The 16,857-nt window shown below is 58.9% G+C and overlaps 5 protein-coding genes and 1 non-coding gene across 6 annotated transcripts; 5 read left to right on the forward strand and 1 right to left on the reverse strand.

Annotated features, from left to right (window-relative positions):
- Positions 1-171: 171 nt before the first annotated feature.
- On the forward strand, positions 172-1,717 carry B0T26DRAFT_747959 (uncharacterized protein; the record flags this gene model as incomplete). Its single annotated transcript, XM_060444906.1, has 6 exons — positions 172-428; positions 509-655; positions 719-725; positions 752-1,076; positions 1,151-1,497; positions 1,604-1,717. The coding sequence occupies 6 exons, from the start codon at positions 172-174 to the stop codon at positions 1,715-1,717; spliced, it is 1,197 nt and encodes a 398-aa protein (XP_060300508.1).
- Positions 1,718-5,069: 3,352 nt separating this feature from the next.
- Positions 5,070-7,406, forward strand: B0T26DRAFT_672293 (cytochrome P450; the record flags this gene model as incomplete). Its single annotated transcript, XM_060439431.1, has 11 exons — positions 5,070-5,252; positions 5,345-5,428; positions 5,504-5,632; positions 5,707-5,893; positions 5,955-6,038; positions 6,100-6,196; positions 6,252-6,387; positions 6,454-6,570; positions 6,626-6,797; positions 6,860-7,139; positions 7,238-7,406. 11 exons carry the CDS (start codon positions 5,070-5,072, stop codon positions 7,404-7,406), a joined length of 1,638 nt encoding a protein of 545 aa, XP_060300509.1.
- A 1,918-nt stretch (positions 7,407-9,324) lies between these two features.
- Positions 9,325-10,903, forward strand: B0T26DRAFT_747962 (mitochondrial carrier domain-containing protein; the record flags this gene model as incomplete). The annotated part of the gene is made up of 7 exons (XM_060444907.1): positions 9,325-9,594; positions 9,682-9,768; positions 9,900-10,026; positions 10,094-10,398; positions 10,456-10,627; positions 10,683-10,815; positions 10,876-10,903. The coding sequence occupies 7 exons, from the start codon at positions 9,325-9,327 to the stop codon at positions 10,901-10,903; spliced, it is 1,122 nt and encodes a 373-aa protein (XP_060300510.1).
- Positions 10,904-11,370: 467 nt separating this feature from the next.
- Positions 11,371-11,458, forward strand: B0T26DRAFT_t50. Its single transcript has one exon. It is a non-coding gene; the product is annotated as a tRNA-Phe (tRNA).
- A 486-nt stretch (positions 11,459-11,944) lies between these two features.
- Positions 11,945-13,841, reverse strand: B0T26DRAFT_747963 (uncharacterized protein; the record flags this gene model as incomplete). Its single annotated transcript, XM_060444908.1, has 3 exons — positions 11,945-12,277; positions 12,790-13,664; positions 13,730-13,841. The coding sequence occupies 3 exons, from the start codon at positions 13,839-13,841 to the stop codon at positions 11,945-11,947; spliced, it is 1,320 nt and encodes a 439-aa protein (XP_060300511.1).
- Positions 13,842-14,901: 1,060 nt separating this feature from the next.
- Positions 14,902-16,851, forward strand: B0T26DRAFT_672297 (uncharacterized protein; the record flags this gene model as incomplete). Its single annotated transcript, XM_060439432.1, has 3 exons — positions 14,902-15,019; positions 15,077-15,929; positions 16,020-16,851. The coding sequence occupies 3 exons, from the start codon at positions 14,902-14,904 to the stop codon at positions 16,849-16,851; spliced, it is 1,803 nt and encodes a 600-aa protein (XP_060300512.1).
- Positions 16,852-16,857: the final 6 nt, after the last annotated feature.

Consider the following 16,857-nt stretch of genomic DNA (forward strand, 5'->3'; position numbering starts at 1 on the left):
GATAGTGGGTCTCGGACCGAGTATGAGCATATTTTGCAACGAGCTGGAAAGTCCGAACAAGGTTCAGTTGAGCGAGAACTGCCAACTTTCCATCGTAACGCCTCGAACCGGACATGACATTCCCTTGTTGATGCAAGGGTTGATTAGGTTCTAATTTCCCGTCTTCTCGCTATGGACCCCCTCTCCATCATTACCGGCATTGCTGGCGTCGTCGGTTTTGCAGCAGCAACAACCAACGGCCCGAGAAAGCTCATCTCCGACATAAATGATACCCCCGAGTTGGTAGAAGACATTTCCCTCGAGCTGGACGGGCTCGATTCTATCCTCGAGCTGGACGGGCTCGATTCCATCGTCGATCTAACCCGGGACCTAATCTCGCCCCACAAGCTGCACCCAGCACACGCCACCGCCATCAGGAAGGTCAAGCAGTCCGTCCGCGACTGCTAATACGCAATGGAGAAGCTCCAAAGCACATCAAGCCGCTGCTGCTGCTGCTGCTAAAAGACAGGAGCAGCCTCAAGCGGACAAGAATCACAAATACCGTGTGCGCCTTCACGGTCTGGCCCAAATACAAAAGCTCCATCAAAATGCAGAAGGCGGTACTCAAGGGCAAGCGGCTGGATCTGATACTAGCCTTCAACATTCTAAACGGGGCGTACTAGCCAGCCCCAAAAAGTAGCTTGCTGAGGCCTCTGCTGACTTCCCTCCCTACACCTAGCTACCTCGTAGGAAAAAAATAGGAAAAGAATAGAAAGAGTTCCTAGTAGACATCAAAGCCCTCTTCGACCGCGTCGCCCGCGTCGCCCACGAGTCTCTAGACACGGCAGCCGAGCAGAGCACGAGGCGCGGGATCGAAGACTGCATCAGCACCGTAGCTGACGAGCCTCGCCTGCAACTCGCCGGCGGCGACGACCAGACCGACGGCGGGACCGTGGTCGGCAAATACTGGGGCCAGTTTGAATACGCAAGCGCCCTCAACAAGCCGCCGCCCATCGTGGCCTTTCAGGACATCCGCGACCTGCCGGGGCGGGCCAGGCGCTTCTCCAGGCCATCACAGCCGGGAACACTGCCGCCGTGTCAGCCCTCGTGAAAGCCGGCGCTAGCCTCTCGAGAAGGACCTCGGAGAGCAGGATCTCGGAAGGGTCGACAGCCTTGCACCTGTGCGCACTCCTCGACGAGGGCTTCGACGCCAACAGCAGCGGCCGCGGCATGGCCGCAGTGCACCTGGCGGCGATGGCAGGCGACATGGCGGTGCTCGCGGCGTTGGTCGCGCACGGCGCCGACATCAACCGCCACGTGTCGGCCGGCGCGCTCGAGGCGCCGCGCGGGGGCTACATCAAGCAGCTCACCGCGCTGCGCGACTGCAGCCACGAGCACAGCCCGCTGACGCTGGCCACGAACAACATGGACGTGTTCCGGTTCCTGCTCGAGCACGGCGCCAACCCGGACCTGCGACTGCCGGTCCGCGGCACGCCGTGCCTCAACGAGGTCTGCGACGTTAGATATCTCCCGTTCTGCGACGCGCTGCTGCGCGCGGGGCGCTGACCCCAGCCTGCGGGACGGGGCCGGGTGCACACCGTTGTACTGGGCGATTTGGCTGCAGAATCTCCGCCTCGTGTCCTTGCTCGTCGAGTACGGCGCGGACGTCAACGCGCGGCTTGGTGATGGTGTCACGCTGCTTCACGAGGCCGTGTGGGATAACAGGTTCCTCGAGTGATTCTCAAGTAATCAGAAATCAGGTCAGCCAACACGCGAAATAATCACCCGAGTAACCACTTCGCAGACCACCGCGAGGACGCGCGTGTGGCAGCCAGCCACGAGCGCGCCCAACACCGCTCAGGCATTCGGATTCGTCGGCCGGCTGGAAAGAGGCACGGCCCCCAACCGTGGAATGGGAGAGGGGGGGGGGGGGGCGGGAGGAAGGAAGGAAAGGGGGCAGAAGGGGGAAGGGTTCCGCGAACCCGAAGTCGATGGCGTTTCTCCTCAAGTGAGTGACGAGTCGGTATCACGTCAACACTCTCGACAGCCCCCTTGGCCCCTTCTCTAGGAGTTAGTTCGCAGCATCCCAGCCCGCAAGCATCCCAGCCCGCAAGCCGTGACGGCATCGTTGGCATCGCCATCTGGTTTAGAGCCTACTTGATTAAGGGGGAATTTAGGAGATGTTGTGCTGTGCTGGGCTGTCCGGCCACTGGCACACACACTTGTACCCACACACACTTGTACACACACACGCACATACTTGTACACACACACACACACACACACTCACTCACTTGTGAGACGCATGTGATTGTGCCCCTCCGTTTTGTCGGAAGCCGTCACCGAGCGCTGGAACGTGGGAAGGGTGTCTACGAGTATCGGACCAAACTGCCTGGTTGACACTGGTTGTTGTCAGTTGCGGTTAGTTGTGCGACGCACTTGGCGAATTCTACTGGTCCCGTTTTGACGGGAAGTGGTAGCACAAATGCCCAAATGGTCTAGAGATATTCCGCAGCGTTGATCTTGAACCTCGGGAGTGCATGCATGCAAAGCAATCAGTGGGGGGTGCAGATTCCAGAATAAGAATTAGTATGGCTGATTAGCAAGAAAGAGAGAGACGGAAAGAGAGAGACGGAAAGAGAGTGCGTGGGCGGGCTGGGCTTTCATACACCTGCACACCCTCTTGTTTGAGCTTCTTGTTCGACGGCGCATCCTCTAGGTCTGTTCCTCCTGGCCGGGCTAGGCGCAGTGAATCCTCTCTGGTTGACATCGGCTGCGGCACGCAATCAGTAATCACCGACGGCGTGGCGCACGATCACCAGCCAATCGCGGGTGGCGATGCCAATCCGCTGGAACCCCCAGAGCGGCAGGTGTTTGTTTCACAAAGACGAAAACGGTAACAGATAGTGTGGGGGCGACAGTCACAAAAAAACCATTCATAGAAAACCCGACGGACTCGCAAGCACATCCCGCCCCCGATTCGCGATTCGCGCCTCGCACCTACGAGATTGACGGCGGATTGACGGCGGCTCGCCCGAGGATTGCCGCAGGGGGGTTCCTGTCGATTAGGGCGTCCTGTCGATCAGGGCGGCTTCATGTCATGTCAGCCCGTTGGTTCATCCCATCTGTGTCATGGAGTTTAACAAGGTCGACAGCGGGTGGTGCTCTACTCTCTCCTTCCGGCTCTGGCTGGCCCTACTCTCTCCTTCCTGCCCTGGCTGGCCACGACGGACGACCACGCGGCCAGGATGGCAGGCCCCTGTTCGCAGTAGCTCCTGTTTCTTAATTTGACGTCTATTATCCAGGGCCGCGGCCCCCCCCGGCGGCGTCTGTTCAGATCCCTAGGTTGTGTAATATCCCTAGGTTGTGTAAGAATGCCGGGGCCCGTGCCGAGCCCGGCCAGGATCAGGGTGCTTGTTTACACTGAGCACTCTCCGCTCTCTTCCACCCCGGAGGTACAAAAGACACACCCGGGTAGGCAGGTGACCATGCAGGAGCAGTGGTTGGCAGGGCTAATCTTGCCCGGGAGCGCCCTTACGCTTGTCCTCGACGGTGATTGTATCGTGCAGGTCCCCCGCCCCCAATCCCGATTTCACAATTCCCGCGGGCCTCGGGTCCCTCTTGTTCCACACACCGGGCCACCCCCGTTTCCCCGTTTCTCCCGCTCTGTGTGGTTGTTTTACGCTGCCGCCGCGATTCCTGGTATGCGAGGCTGGGGCGCGGCCTCCTTAATCGAGGTGACAGGTGCAAGCCCCCGAATCCTTCCGCACACCCTCTAGCTCGGCTCAGCGCACCGGCCAGAGAGCAGCTTAATTTTTGAAAGAGGGAACCCGAGGCGGTGGATAGAATATGCCGTACGAGGAGCGATGGGACGAGTCTAAATTAGTGAACGAGCTAGGGCCGCAATTCGGGTCGTAAGTCATGTCTGGGTGGCCATATGATGGGCCGAAGAAGCATATCATCTAGGGCTTTAGAAACTTCCACCGATCAGCGAAGCTTGCCTGGCAGCAAACACTTGCCACGCGTGGTCCTGTCAAGGCGGAAATCCCGCAACTGTGCCGACATTGGTTGCCCGTTCTGGATATCCGATGCTCCGGGTAGCTATGTGTAGGAGAGGAGCTGCCTGCCCATACCCCTGAAACGGCCCCAGAAACGTTTGCTCAGATTCGCTACGCTTTCCGCTCACTGGCACCCAGTGACACAAAACGCGTAACATTGCCCAGAACCGCTCCCTGGAGATCAGTACAGCTACTGAGTTCCCAGCGGTCTCACCAAACGTCTTGCCGTGTCACATCAGAACCCCAGAGACTTGACAGCGAGAGCCAGCTGCCCACGGGGCCCCTCTGTGATTGGACGCGAGAGACCGCGGTGGCCGAAAGCGGCAGGAACCGGGCATCTCCTCGAGGGGCCCGAAGAGTTTCCGAGCGGTGATCATTCGCAAGAGAGCAAAACATGCCGATGTGCAGCGGCAGGGCAGAAGCCCCTCTACTTGGGCGACTCCGTCCGTAGGGCGGGATTCAGGAAGAAGAAACATGCCTCTCTCGCCATCGACTCTCTCGCTAGTGATTATCTCATGCTGTCAAGGCCAACATAAATATCGGCGTCTTTCCCGCCGTCATGTAGTTGAAATATCCAGAGAATCACCAGCAACAACAGCTTCCAGACCTACAATCACAACGTCACATCTAGCATTCCCGGCAACCGTGGGCGTGTCCAAAGGCGTCGAGCTACACCGAAAAAGTTCTAGGGCTTATACGAGGGCAGCGCCTCCTGGCACTTGGTGGAGATACAACGAGAGTCAACACCAACAGCATAGTCCTTTCCGCGTAACCAAGGAGGACAACCCCAGACCGACCATCACCGTAGCATCCAATATTCTTGGCACTTGTGGGTAGGCCAAGACACTTTGGCTATTGAGGTTTACATGGCAGAAAGCAGCGCTGACCTCAAATCAGCAGAGCATTCTGCGTTTCTCTTCTTTTTCCTCTGACACATCTCTCTTAACGCCTTCTTGGTGACCACGTTGTGCTTGGTGACCACGCTGTGCACAGCACCAACAACTCACGACTAGAGCCTTGCCCATATTCGACATGGCCAGCCCAATGATCAACGGCCCGTGGCAGCCGAGCAACACGACCACTCCGGGCTATGTCGAAGGCGAAGTCAGCTGGGGGCCAGAGCCGCCCAGCTGGCGCAGTATATCAAACTCGGTCATCGGCATCGCTGCGGTGGTCTTCCTTGCCAACGTGCTCGTGTCTGGCAAGAACTCACTGGTGAGTCCCTTTTGCATCTTGAACTAGCATCCAATCAGCGGCAGCAACTTTAGCCTCGACATGAAAGCGAGCTAATCGAAATCAAACACCAGCTCCTCAAGCCCATCCAGAGACGCATCAAGGCGTGGTCCTATCTCCTCGACGGCCCTGCCATGATTCATGACGGATACAAAAAGGTTTGTGGTTTCACTGCCCAACTCACTCATGGACAAGAGAATCAGTGATGAATACTCACAATTCTTTGCTTACAGGCCAACGGCAAGACGTTCGACGTGATCACGCCGGGCGAGCGCATCGTCTTTGTGTCTGGCCACAAGGCCGTCAAGGAGCTCGAGTCGCAACCCGAGACGGCGCTGTCGCTGTACGCGGCGTCGAGAAAGGTAACTTGATCAGTCTCGTAGCTTGATGACACACTGGACCAAAGGGGCTAACACACGCCCCCCTTTGTCGACAGATCCTCATGCCCAAGTATACCATGCACGGACTGCACATCCAGGACAGCCGTGGTGCCGCGGGCGCCGGCTTCTCCCGCGCCGTCCGCGTGCTGCTGACCAACAACCTGCCGCGCGTGCTGCCGTACCTGGGCGACGCGATCCGTACCCGCATCGCCGAGATCCGGGCCGAGGGCCACGTTGTTGACGGTACGTGACTACCGAGTTCCAGACCTAGCACGGGCCTCGCTGATCAGAGCTTTCTGTCCAGGTGTCAAGCAGACGGACCTGTACCCCATGTTCCTGCAGCTCACGAGCTTGTCGACCGGCACGTCTATTTTCGGCAAGGAGCTAGGTGAGTCAGCCTGTACCCCTTTTGTTCACCGAAAGTCAACTCACGCTTGTTTGTCAACTAGCGAGCAACGCCGCGTTCATGAAGGACGCCTTCAACTACATCGAGTCGGTGGTCATGGGCGCCGAGATGGTCCGCCTGTCGCCCAAGTGGCTCGAGCCGTCAGTGACAGCATCCTTCCTAGGGGGGATATCTAGCTAACACACCACTCCCTAGAATCATGGGCCGCTTCGTCACGCACAAGATTAAGACGCCCGAGATCCTATTCAACCTGCTGTACCCCATAGCCGAGGAGCGGCTGCGCGAGCGCGAGCGCGAGCGGGCCAGCCTGGGCGAGGAGGTTCCGAAACATGTAAACAATCACCCGCTCGCTCACTCCCAACCCGTTTTCTGTTTTGTTGCTGACCTCAGACACCAGGCCGACATGATCTCGTGGATCCTCGAGACGGCGCCGGCCGACGTCGAGTGGACGTCGCAGCGCATCGTGCAGGAGGTCATGGCGGTGTGGTTCGGGTCGATCCACTCGACGGCCTTTGTGAGCTCCTGTCTCTGTCTCTTTCTCTCTTGAGCTTGGTGCTGACGCTCCAAAGATCGCCACAACCGCCATCTACGATCTGTGCCTGCACCCCGAGTACCTCGCGCCGCTGCGCGCCGAGCTGGCACGAGGGGGCTACGCCGAGTTCGAGCGCAACCCCACGCAGGGCCTGCCGCTGATGGACAGCTTTCTCAAGGAGTCTGCGCGCGTGACGCCGGTGGACTACCGTACGCCCCTTTTCCTCTCATCCTCTCCGAGCAGGAGGACTCTACTGACATTACATTCCCAGTGAGCACGCGCCGCGAGGTCATGGCGCCGTTCGCGCTGGCCGACGGCACGCGCCTGCACAAGGGCGACTGGCTGTGCACGCCGGCGGCGAGCATCGGGCTCGACGCGGCCTACTTCCCCGAGCCGACCAAGTTCGACGGGTTCCGCTTCGCGCCGCGCGAGCTCGTCGCGTCGCTGGCTGCCGACGGCACCGTTTCCGAGGGAACGCGCATGCCCAAGGCGTCCAAGATCGTCGACGTCGACCCCTCGTGGCTGCTGTTTGGCACGGGCAAGCTGTCTTGGTACGTGTCTCTCTCTTTTTTTCTTTCCACTTGTCAGTCTCTTGTCAGTTTCTTTTCGGACAGAGCGCTTACTGCTTTTTTTGGTCTGGCGCTGCCAGCCCCGGGCGGTTCCTTGCCACGGCGACCATCAAGTCGATTGTGGCCAACGTCATCGCCAACTACGACATCGAGCTCGTCGATGCGGCGGCGCCGCGCCAGTGGTCGTGGCGGTCGACGGCCGTGTGCCGCGAGGACGTCAAGGTAGTGCTGACGCCGCGGGCCAACTAACAACGAAAATCAACAAGAAGAAAAAAGAATAGGTGCGATAACTTGTATTTGTAGAAATTTTATGGAAATGGGGGCCAGGGCGGGACTTTGGGACTAAGAGGGAGCGGGGTTTTGATTTTTTTTCTGCGGAGTTTTCAACACCCGGGAATAGGCATGCGAGATGGATGTTGCGAATTTGGTTTATTTTTTTTGTCAATACTAGTCTGAAGACTGTTTCCTTTGTCACATTATAGTTCGCGGCGGGGAACTGCCCTAGAGATAGAAATAGGCAGAAATAAACAAATTTGAATTTTGCTCGAACTGTTTAACTCTTTAAAAAATGAGTAAAAGAAAGAAAGAAAGGGAGAAAGAAAGAAAGAGAGAAAGAAAGAAAGGGAGAAAGAAAGAATGGGAGAAAGAAAAAGAAGCTGAACGGCCTCGCATCCCTCCCAAAAGAAAGCCCGACCCCCTTCCCCTCCAGACCGAAAAAAGAATCAAGCCCCAGGGGCGTCATCCTCGCCGCCGGCAAAGAATCAGGCGCCCCACTCGCCGAGCAGAGCCTCGTTGATGGCGGAGCTGCTGCTGCGCCGCCCCGTGACCACCTCGAACAGTAGCTCGTGCCATAAGCCGTCAGGCTGGCGGCAGTAGGCTAGCATCGCGTGGGGCACCACGCGCCTGCCCAGGGCCACCAGCCGGCGGAAGGCCGGACCCGAGGTGATGGTCACCTCCTGCTCGGCCAGCCACGCCGCCGCCAACCGCTTGAAGAGCTCGGGCTCGAGCGCCCCACCCTAGCTGCTGTGACCGCCGCCGTCGCCAGCCCGCTCGCTATCGATGGCGATTTGTGCCTGGATCGCCAGGGCTTTGTTTCTGGGCGCGATGGGCTGCTGGTTGTTCATCGTGTCGCGCCGGGTAGTGTGTTTGTGTGTGAGTGCGAGTGTGAGTGCGAGTGTGAGCGAGTGTGAGTGTAAGTGTGAGTGCGAGTGTGAGTGCGAGTGTGAGTGAGTGTGAGTGTGAGTGTGAGTATGAGTGTGAGTGTGAGTGTGAGTGCGAGTTTAAGTGTGAGTGTGTAGTCTGTGCTTTCATTCGCTGATCAGCCTAATGCCTTCCCACGCCGGCAGCATGGTGTGTAGAGGAAAGGGGTGCACTTACACTAGGACGGTGTCTGGTCCGTCGACAGCGCAAGGTGAAACATCGCAATTTAGCGCGGTTTGCGTCGGGCGAAAAAAACTGCTTGTTCGTGAAGGTGGATGTGTAGAATTCGTGCCGACTTGTGCAGCTCTCTTCCTGTGCGCCGGGTTTTAGAGTTTGGTTTGGAAGGAAAGAAAGGCAAGGCAAATAGGGTTAGGGCTGTAGACTTCTTCTCCCCGACCTACCCCCGACCTACCGCGCCTTGTATTCTAAGCATTTCGACCCGTCGGTCCTCTAGTGATCGCGTGCAACAAAAGACACGCTGCTTCGCGGCTCGAGCAGAATATCCCAGGCCCCTGTTGCTGCCACGGCTGCGTCCACCCAACAGCTCCTCGAACTCGAAGACTGGAATCCTCGCCGGCTGCTTATCCTGGGCTTAGGGTTAATGCCCCGAGGGCCGTGGCGGCTGTTCTAGTAAGATTGGTGAGACAAGTGATTCCGGACTTTCTCGTTTTGAACTACTATGTAGGTCACCTTGGGCCCTAATTTCCTCTCTCTTCCTGGTGCCGACTTTCAAGTGGTGTTTTGTCTTAGATAAGCGCCTATTTCATTGGGGCTCCCACTAGACGCACACGTGGGCCCGCAGCCCCTTGAAGACGAAAGAGCACGCCATCCAATTACCCCCCGGCAACATTAGTAATGCGTCGCGGGGATAAAATGCGCACGGCAGCTCAAATTAACGTTTTCGCGACCCATCACAGCACCTGAGTTTTTTATGATCCATCGACGGCCAAAACGACAAAGAGCCGTCATGGCTCGCGACCCCGATGCAGAAAACCAAACGCCCGTCAGCGAAGAGACGCCGCTGCTGAGCGGCGGGCAGGCGAGCCAGCAGCCGGCGGATCCGAATGTCAATGAAGCAGAGGTCGTCGATGTCGAAGCCGACCCCGACACGGCCGTGGCCATCGAAGAGAAAAAGACTGCCTGGCGCCATCTCTGGACCGTGTCGTGGCTTATTCTTGCGGCACTGGTTGTCGCCCTGGTAGTAACGGGCTGGACGGCGGGAGGGGACGATATTCACGTGAGCCACCGCTGCATCGTGAATTGCGAATCTGAATACCCGTGGCGTCCGATCACCGGCCGTGCTGACCATGACTGCCTCTTGCAGTTCGACCTCGGACAGGCGCTATGGAAGGCACTCGGCGGCGGTCTCAGCGGTGCCGCCGCCATGGTTCTACAGGTCTTGCTACTGATGGTATGCATTCGTCCTTTTCCATGTCCGTCTGCCTTCTCCATGTCCGTCTGCCTTCTCCATGTCCGTCTGCCTTCTCCATGTCCGTCTGCCTTCTCCATGTCCGTCCGTCGGTCATCTGACAATCGTGGCAGCCGCTTCGAACCATCATGAACTACCAGTACCGCTTCGGTGGCGCGTTCTGGGGCGCGAGCCGGACTCTCTACCAGGACGGGGGATACGGGCGGTATTACCAAGGCCTCGGTCCTGCGCTTGTCCAGGGTGGGTGCACTCACTCGCAGTCTTTACTTCCAATTGAGCCCACCAGAAACTAACCGTGCCCTGCCAGGTCCCGTCTCCCGGTTCGGCGACGCAGCAGCCAACGTGGGAATACTAGCCCTGCTCGCCACCAACCGGCACTTGAGCAAGCTGCCTCTAGCCCTCCAGACCGTCTTTGTTTCTCTCTCCGTCGCTGGGTTCCGCATCCTCCTCACGCCGATTGATACCCTGAAAACCACCCTCCAAGCGCAAGGTGCGCGCGGGACGGCGCTCCTCCGCCAGCGCATCAAGGAGCACGGGCTGGGAAGCCTGTACTGGGGTGCACTGGCCACTGCCGCTGCCACCTTTGTTGGAAACTATCCGTGGTGGGCAACTGTGAGGTCGCCCTTCCGACTTTTGACTACGAAATGCTTACTTGTGTCCTCCAAACAGTACAACGTCCTCAACGATGCGTGGCCCGAGCCGCCGAAGCACCCTCTGATCGTCTGGCTGATCCGCTACGCCGTCATTGGATTCGTCGCGTCCGCCATCTCCGACTCCGTCTCCAACTCCCTTAGGGTCGTAAAGACGTACCGGCAGGTCAACGACACAAAGATCTCGTACTGTGAGTTCCCCGTCTGGTGTGGCGATGCGATGACTCCAGCTGAAACATTCTGCAGCCGAAGCAGCAACGGTAATCGTCCGCAGCGAGGGCATCTCTGGACTCCTTGGCCGAGGCCTGCAGACCCGGATCCTGTGCAACGGGCTGCAGAGCCTCCTGTTTACGATACTGTGGAGGGTCTTTCTCGATCTGTAAGTTATGCGAGGTCCCTATTCCTGCCTATGGGGAGCCTAGGCTAACAATTCGGGTAGCTGGAACAGCAAAACTCAGCAAAGTTGAGTCGGCGTCGGGTTCGAGGGGAGCAGTTCTAGGAGATCCAGGTAGTCCATCGAAATCGCGGTAGGATTAGCATGGATCATCGAGCTATTGCAGAACTACATACACCCTAACCTTGATCCACTGTATGACTTGAAGTACAGACCACCAAATTGCCTCCCTAAGCCGACCTATTCACCCCTCCCGCGTGTGTGACACATCGACAGCACTGGGTGCATTATAGTTCATGAGGTTGCCAAGAATTGACTAACATAGGCGTGCCCCGTACATATCTTACCGACGCCAATCAAGTCGGATCCCGATCAAGTCGGATTCCGATCAAGTCGGATGCCGATCAAGTCGGATGCCGATACTCCGCATCAGAAGACAAAACATAAAGAGCGGGGACCGGCTCCACGACCCACAACTGCATAACACGTTGACCCCATAGCATCCATTTCCAAAGCTTACCCAGCAACATCTGGAATAAAGCGGGTATAGCTCAGCTGGGAGAGCGTCAGACTGAAGTCAACTTCCTTGTCTATCTGAAGGTCAAGTGTTCGATCCACTTTAGCCGCATTATCCAACGAGCCCTGAGAGGTCAGGGCTTGCTTTTTGGCTCCTTGATTTTTGTCTGCAGCCTATTTCCGAGACTGGTCGTGTTCCGTCTAAGCAGGAAGTGCTCCCAAGCAGGGAAGTACTCCCAAGCAGGGAAGTGCTCTACAAACTTCACCTCCCCAGCAACGTTATGGTTATTTTTTCTTTACGACAATTGTGTAAGGACTATGATGATGGTGGGAAAGAGAACTGAGTGTTTTACTGGTGCTGCGTTTCTTGTTTCTTCCTGCTAAGCTCTCAATCGTCAAACTATGGGTTCCTCGTAACTAGACGAGTATTTTTGAGGGCAAATTCGCAAATTTGGACTCGTACACGAACCACAAGGCGAGACAGACCTTCATATTTTTTCTCTGCCCCGTCTTCAAGGGAAAGGAAAACCAAACAACAAACATGCAAGCAAAACGGCAAAAAGTTGAAAAGAAAATATCATCACTCAACCAAACTCGATCAGAGCAGCCCACCGCCACCAAGCAGCCCGCCTCCGCCTCTACCGCCGCCTCTACCGCCACCGCCACCACCACCAAGCAGCCCTCCGCCCTCCTCGCCACCGCCAAGCACGCCGCCAAGCAGACCGCCGCCGCCCTGCGTGACGCCGCCGACAATCGACCCGACGGCGCCGAGCACGTCGCCCTGCCCGACCTTGCCGAGGCCGTCCCCTAGGCCGCCCGTGACGCCCGACACGGCGCCGCCGACACCGCGGCCGACCCCTCCGACGAGGCCACCTACAGGCCCGCCCACCGTGTCGCCGATGCCGCCGAGAGTGCCGCCGACTGTGTCGCCCTATATAGGTTGCGGTCAGAGTGTATCTAATCAGAGCAGGTTCGCAGCCACGTCCATATGCGTGGGTTCGTGCGCTGTGTGGTGTGTGAAGGGTTCGGAGCACCGATCAGAACGTTGGACTGATGTGAAAAATAGGGAAGGGGGAAACGATAGCACGGCACGGCATGGCTTTGCTCTGGTTCGCGTGGCGGTGATTGGCGGGAGGGCGGTGGAAATGAGTGCGTGCGTGCAGGTCGGAGTATTAGATAGCACTCGCAGGCCCCAGAACGGCGGGAAATAAAGGGAGGATAAACAATAGAAGAGAAAAAGGGGCTGCCACAAAGGGGCTGTCACAATGGCGACGAAGAGGCATGAGAGGGATAACCAACACACCAAGAGGGATAACCAACAAACACAACACACATAAACACCAGAAGGGGAGCGACAGAAGAAGAAAAGAAAAGAAATGTACTCACCAACCCCCTCCCAACGCCCCCAACCGTCTTCCCCACCCCGCCAGTAAGTCCACCAACAGTGCCGCGCAAATCACCGCGGCCGAGCGTAGCCGAGGTATCGCCAACAGTGCGACCGACGCCGCCAACCGCGCCACCAACCGTGTTCTGGACGCCGCCGGCAGCTCCCTCGACGGTGCGACCGACGCCGCCCACCGCACCACCAACAGTGCGGCCGACACCACGTGCCGCGCCGCCAACGGCATCCTGCACGCCGCCGGCAGCCTTCTGGACGGCGAGCGACGCCGTCGGCACCAGCGCGTCGGCCGCGTACTTCTTCTGTCTCTTCGGCGCTTCTGCTGCTGGCTTGGGCGACGGTGCGATCATATCCATGGACACGGGCGCTAGATCTTCGCGGCGGGGTGTCTGCTTTTGTTTCGGCTGCTGTGCCGCAGGAGGAGGAGCCCGTGCTGCCGAGGCGTGCACGCGCGGCCGTGACGGGAGGGCGGCCGCGGGTGGTGCGCGGGATGTCGGCTGCGAGCGCGAGTGCGAGTGCGAGTGCGAGGGCGAGGCCGCGGCGGGCGGGTTCATGGCGGCCGACTTTTGGATCGCGCGCTTGGTGTGCGCGGTGGCGGTGGCCGGCCGGAAGTTGGGCTTGGGTGATGACTGCGTCGCGGGGGCTGCTAGGGTGGCGGGCGCGCGCTTGACGGCTGGGGCGACGGGCTTGGCCGGGGCCTTGGATGTGGCGTACTTGGTCGTGTCCCTGGGCGTGGTCTGCGAGGTGGAGACGTGGATGTAGCCGTGGCCGTGGCCATGACTGCGGGAGGCTTGCTTCGTTGTCGTCGCCGTCGCCGTCTTGGGGTGGCTGGAGCTCGGCTTGGTTCTGGACGACGATGAAGGCTTCATAGAGGCTTCTTTGGGCTTGGCAACTTCGGGCCGGGGCTTCGAGGTTGATGCTATTGTGAGAGAGGGAGACTGAGTTAGTGACTTTCAGCCAGCTGGAACGAGTGTGCCGACTTACCTGGAACGGAGGCATGCTGGTGTGAACGGCTGTGTGAGTGTCCGTGAGAGCGCTCGCGAGACTGGGCGTGGGTATGCCCCTGCGCCGGCTTAGCTTTAGTGTCGGAAGGCATTTTATAGCGGTTTGGACTGTCATGCACGAGTTGGTTCGAGGTTTTTAATATCGATATCAATGTCAATCCGAACTTGGTTCGGACGAAGCGAGTGCGAAAGAGGGAAAAGGCGTTTCCAGGATATATATCCGCGACTTACACGAGCCATGACGCTGGCCCAATTGCTGGTGATGAATGCCATGACGTCAATCTGCCCGACCCCGCAGTGTCGGCGCTGCGATGTGCGTCGGGAAGGGTTGTGATTGGAGTCGCGCGAGCAGGGAACATGGTGTGAAGACATTGCCATGTCGATGCTGTGATTCGCGGACACCCCGTTGTGAGCGTTGTGGCGGAGACCCCCTTTATGCCCTGCTAGTCAGCCACAGCGTAGCGTCCTTCGTCGTCAGCGTCCTTCGTCGTCAGCGAGGGCGACTTTTGAGCACTTTCTTTGTTCCACTCAAGATTTGGCTGTCTGATGTGGAAAACTGCAAGGACGACCGTTGGGCATGCTAATGCATCCATGGGCATGCTGACGCATCCATGCAAGAGTCTCGACATATCCACTACGGGCAGATACTGATTGCTCTTTCCCCGGGATGCGGGTAGATGCGAACCAGGATCGGGGCTAATTATATGTCAGAAATTCCTCCCGTACTTTTTATTTTTAGTGATCGGTGCTTAATGTGTGGTAAGACCACGCCAAATATTGGCTGACCGAGTCTCGCGTGCCCCTTTTCGATCCTCGTGAAGACTCCCCGCCCAACAGATCTCGTCGGACACCCAATCATAAAGCCACAACAATTTTAAATGCCACAAAGATTCAGACTAGTCTTCTGTGCTTACAATTCAGTGCTAGTGAATTTTGTGATGTGGCAGGCACCCGATGTTCGCCCTTGGTCATGACGCACACCATTCAAAGCCGGCGCCGCCACAAGCCCCCATGACCCTTCCTTCTCATGGTCGCATATGAAAGCAAGATGCACCCTTTTTCTAAACCAACATTGAATGCGCAGTTGTAGCAGATTGCTGGCAACTGCCAATGAACCAGACTAAACCTCCAAGCCCGTTGCTGCCGATCGCCATGGCCCGAGACGCGAACGAGAACGCGAACGCTAACGCGAACGCGAACGAGAACGCGAACGCGAATGCGAACGCGAACACCAAGAAGCGAGTGCTCATCGTGGGGGCGGGCGCTGCTGGTATGCCGGCCTCCCGACCAGACCACCCGGACATGGACGGCTAACACTAATCACCAGGCATGTCTTGCGCGCACCATCTGGCCGAGCACCCCGGCAAGTTCGACGTCACGGTGGTCGAGGCGGCCGACTACTGCGGCGGGCAGGCCTTCTCCATCCCCATCGACAAGCGCAAGCACGGCGCGTCGTGGCTCAACCAGGGCGTGCAGGGCGGGTCGTACATCTTCCACCACACCATGACCATGTTTGCGCGCCAGGGCCACGCCGCCAACCCCGTCGAGCTGCAGGTCTCGTTCGGCAAGGACGACCATTTCTGGACCAACATGTACCCGACCAAGCTCCTCGCGAAGCACCAGGCCGAGGTGCGCCGCTTCGTGCGAATGCTGGCCTTTCTGCGCTGGTTCGAGCTCGTCTTCGCCCTCGTCCCCATCAAGGTGCTCATGAGGCTGTTCTGCTTCAGCCGCGAGTTTGCCACCACAGTCGCCCTGCCCATGGTGGCCCTGTTCCTCGGCACCGGCAACTACACGCCCGACGTCCCGGCCGTCATGCTCGAGCGCCTGTGCACGAGCCCGACGTACGGGATGTGGTACCCGCCGGACCGCGAGAGCGTCGCGTCCAACCAGCCGCCCATGGTCGTATTTCCTAACTTTAGCCGCTTCTACGACGACTGGCGCCGCGACCTGCTCAAGAGGGGCGTCCGCGTGCGCCTCTCGACCGAGCTGACGCGGGTTGTCAGCCGCGACAAGACGGGCGTCACCGTCAAGACTATCAAGCGCGCGCCGGCTCCAGACGGCCACAGCCCGTCGAGCGCGTGGGCTGCCGAGGACGCGGCCACCAAGGGCGCGGCCACCAATGCCGATGCCGGCACCCAAGAGACGACTGAGCACTACGACGAGCTCGTGCTCTGCTGCCTGTGAGTTCTCCCCGAGACTAACCACCGCTGATAAGCAACATACCACATACCCACGAAGAGCAACACAGCCGCAGGCTGACCCCCATGCAGCGCCGACACAGCGAAGCGCCTCCTGGGCGACACGGCAACCTTCCGCGAGCGGCACATCCTCGGCGCCGCCAAGTTCAGCGACGACCTGACCATCACGCACCACGACAGCGGGTACATAACAAAACACTACGAGGTGGCCTTCAACAGCACGCAGGCCGTCACGCACCTCACCCCCGATGGCGCTGACCACACTGACCGCGTCGGCCGCGCTGCAGCGCCCGGCGGGTTCCGGCCCATGTACTTGATCAAGCCGTACGTGGGCAACGCCGCGCGGCTCGAGATGTGCTTCGACTGCACGCACTACCAGGCGCAGTTCCCGCCGCAGGTCGAGACGCTGGACAGTCACGTGTTCCAGACCATCTTCCTCAACGCGGCGCGCGACGCGACGGAGAAGCTGTGGACGGACGGCGAGATCGACGCCTCCAAGGTGATCCGCCGCGACTGGTGGCACCAGCTGTGCCACGTGTGGACGCACTACGTGCTGGTGGTGCCGTGGTTGTGGCTGCTGCAGCGGCGGAGGCGCACGCGCTTCGCCGGGTCGTGGACCGTCGTCAACGCCCACGAGGTCGCCGTGCTGAGCGGCGTCGCCGCTGCGGTTGATCTCGGCGCCGAGTATCCGGCTGATCTGGAGAGAGATCCCTGGGCGCTGCGCTGTTTTCGTCTGTATTACTTGCTCGTGTACGGGCGCTGGTACCGGCGCAGGGTGGATCCGAAGGGTCCTGGTGAGGATTGGGCGAGTGGGCTGTACGGTGGTGTGTATAAGGGCCCTGGTGTGGTTGACACGGAGAGGCAGATGTGGCGCGACGAGAGGGACAGGGAGGGAGGCAAGTAGGTAGGA

The sequence above is a fragment of the Lasiosphaeria miniovina genome (assembly GCF_030549165.1).
Source record: "Lasiosphaeria miniovina strain SMH2392-1A chromosome Unknown B0T26scaffold_2, whole genome shotgun sequence".
NCBI lineage: Eukaryota > Fungi > Ascomycota > Sordariomycetes > Sordariales > Lasiosphaeriaceae > Lasiosphaeria > Lasiosphaeria miniovina.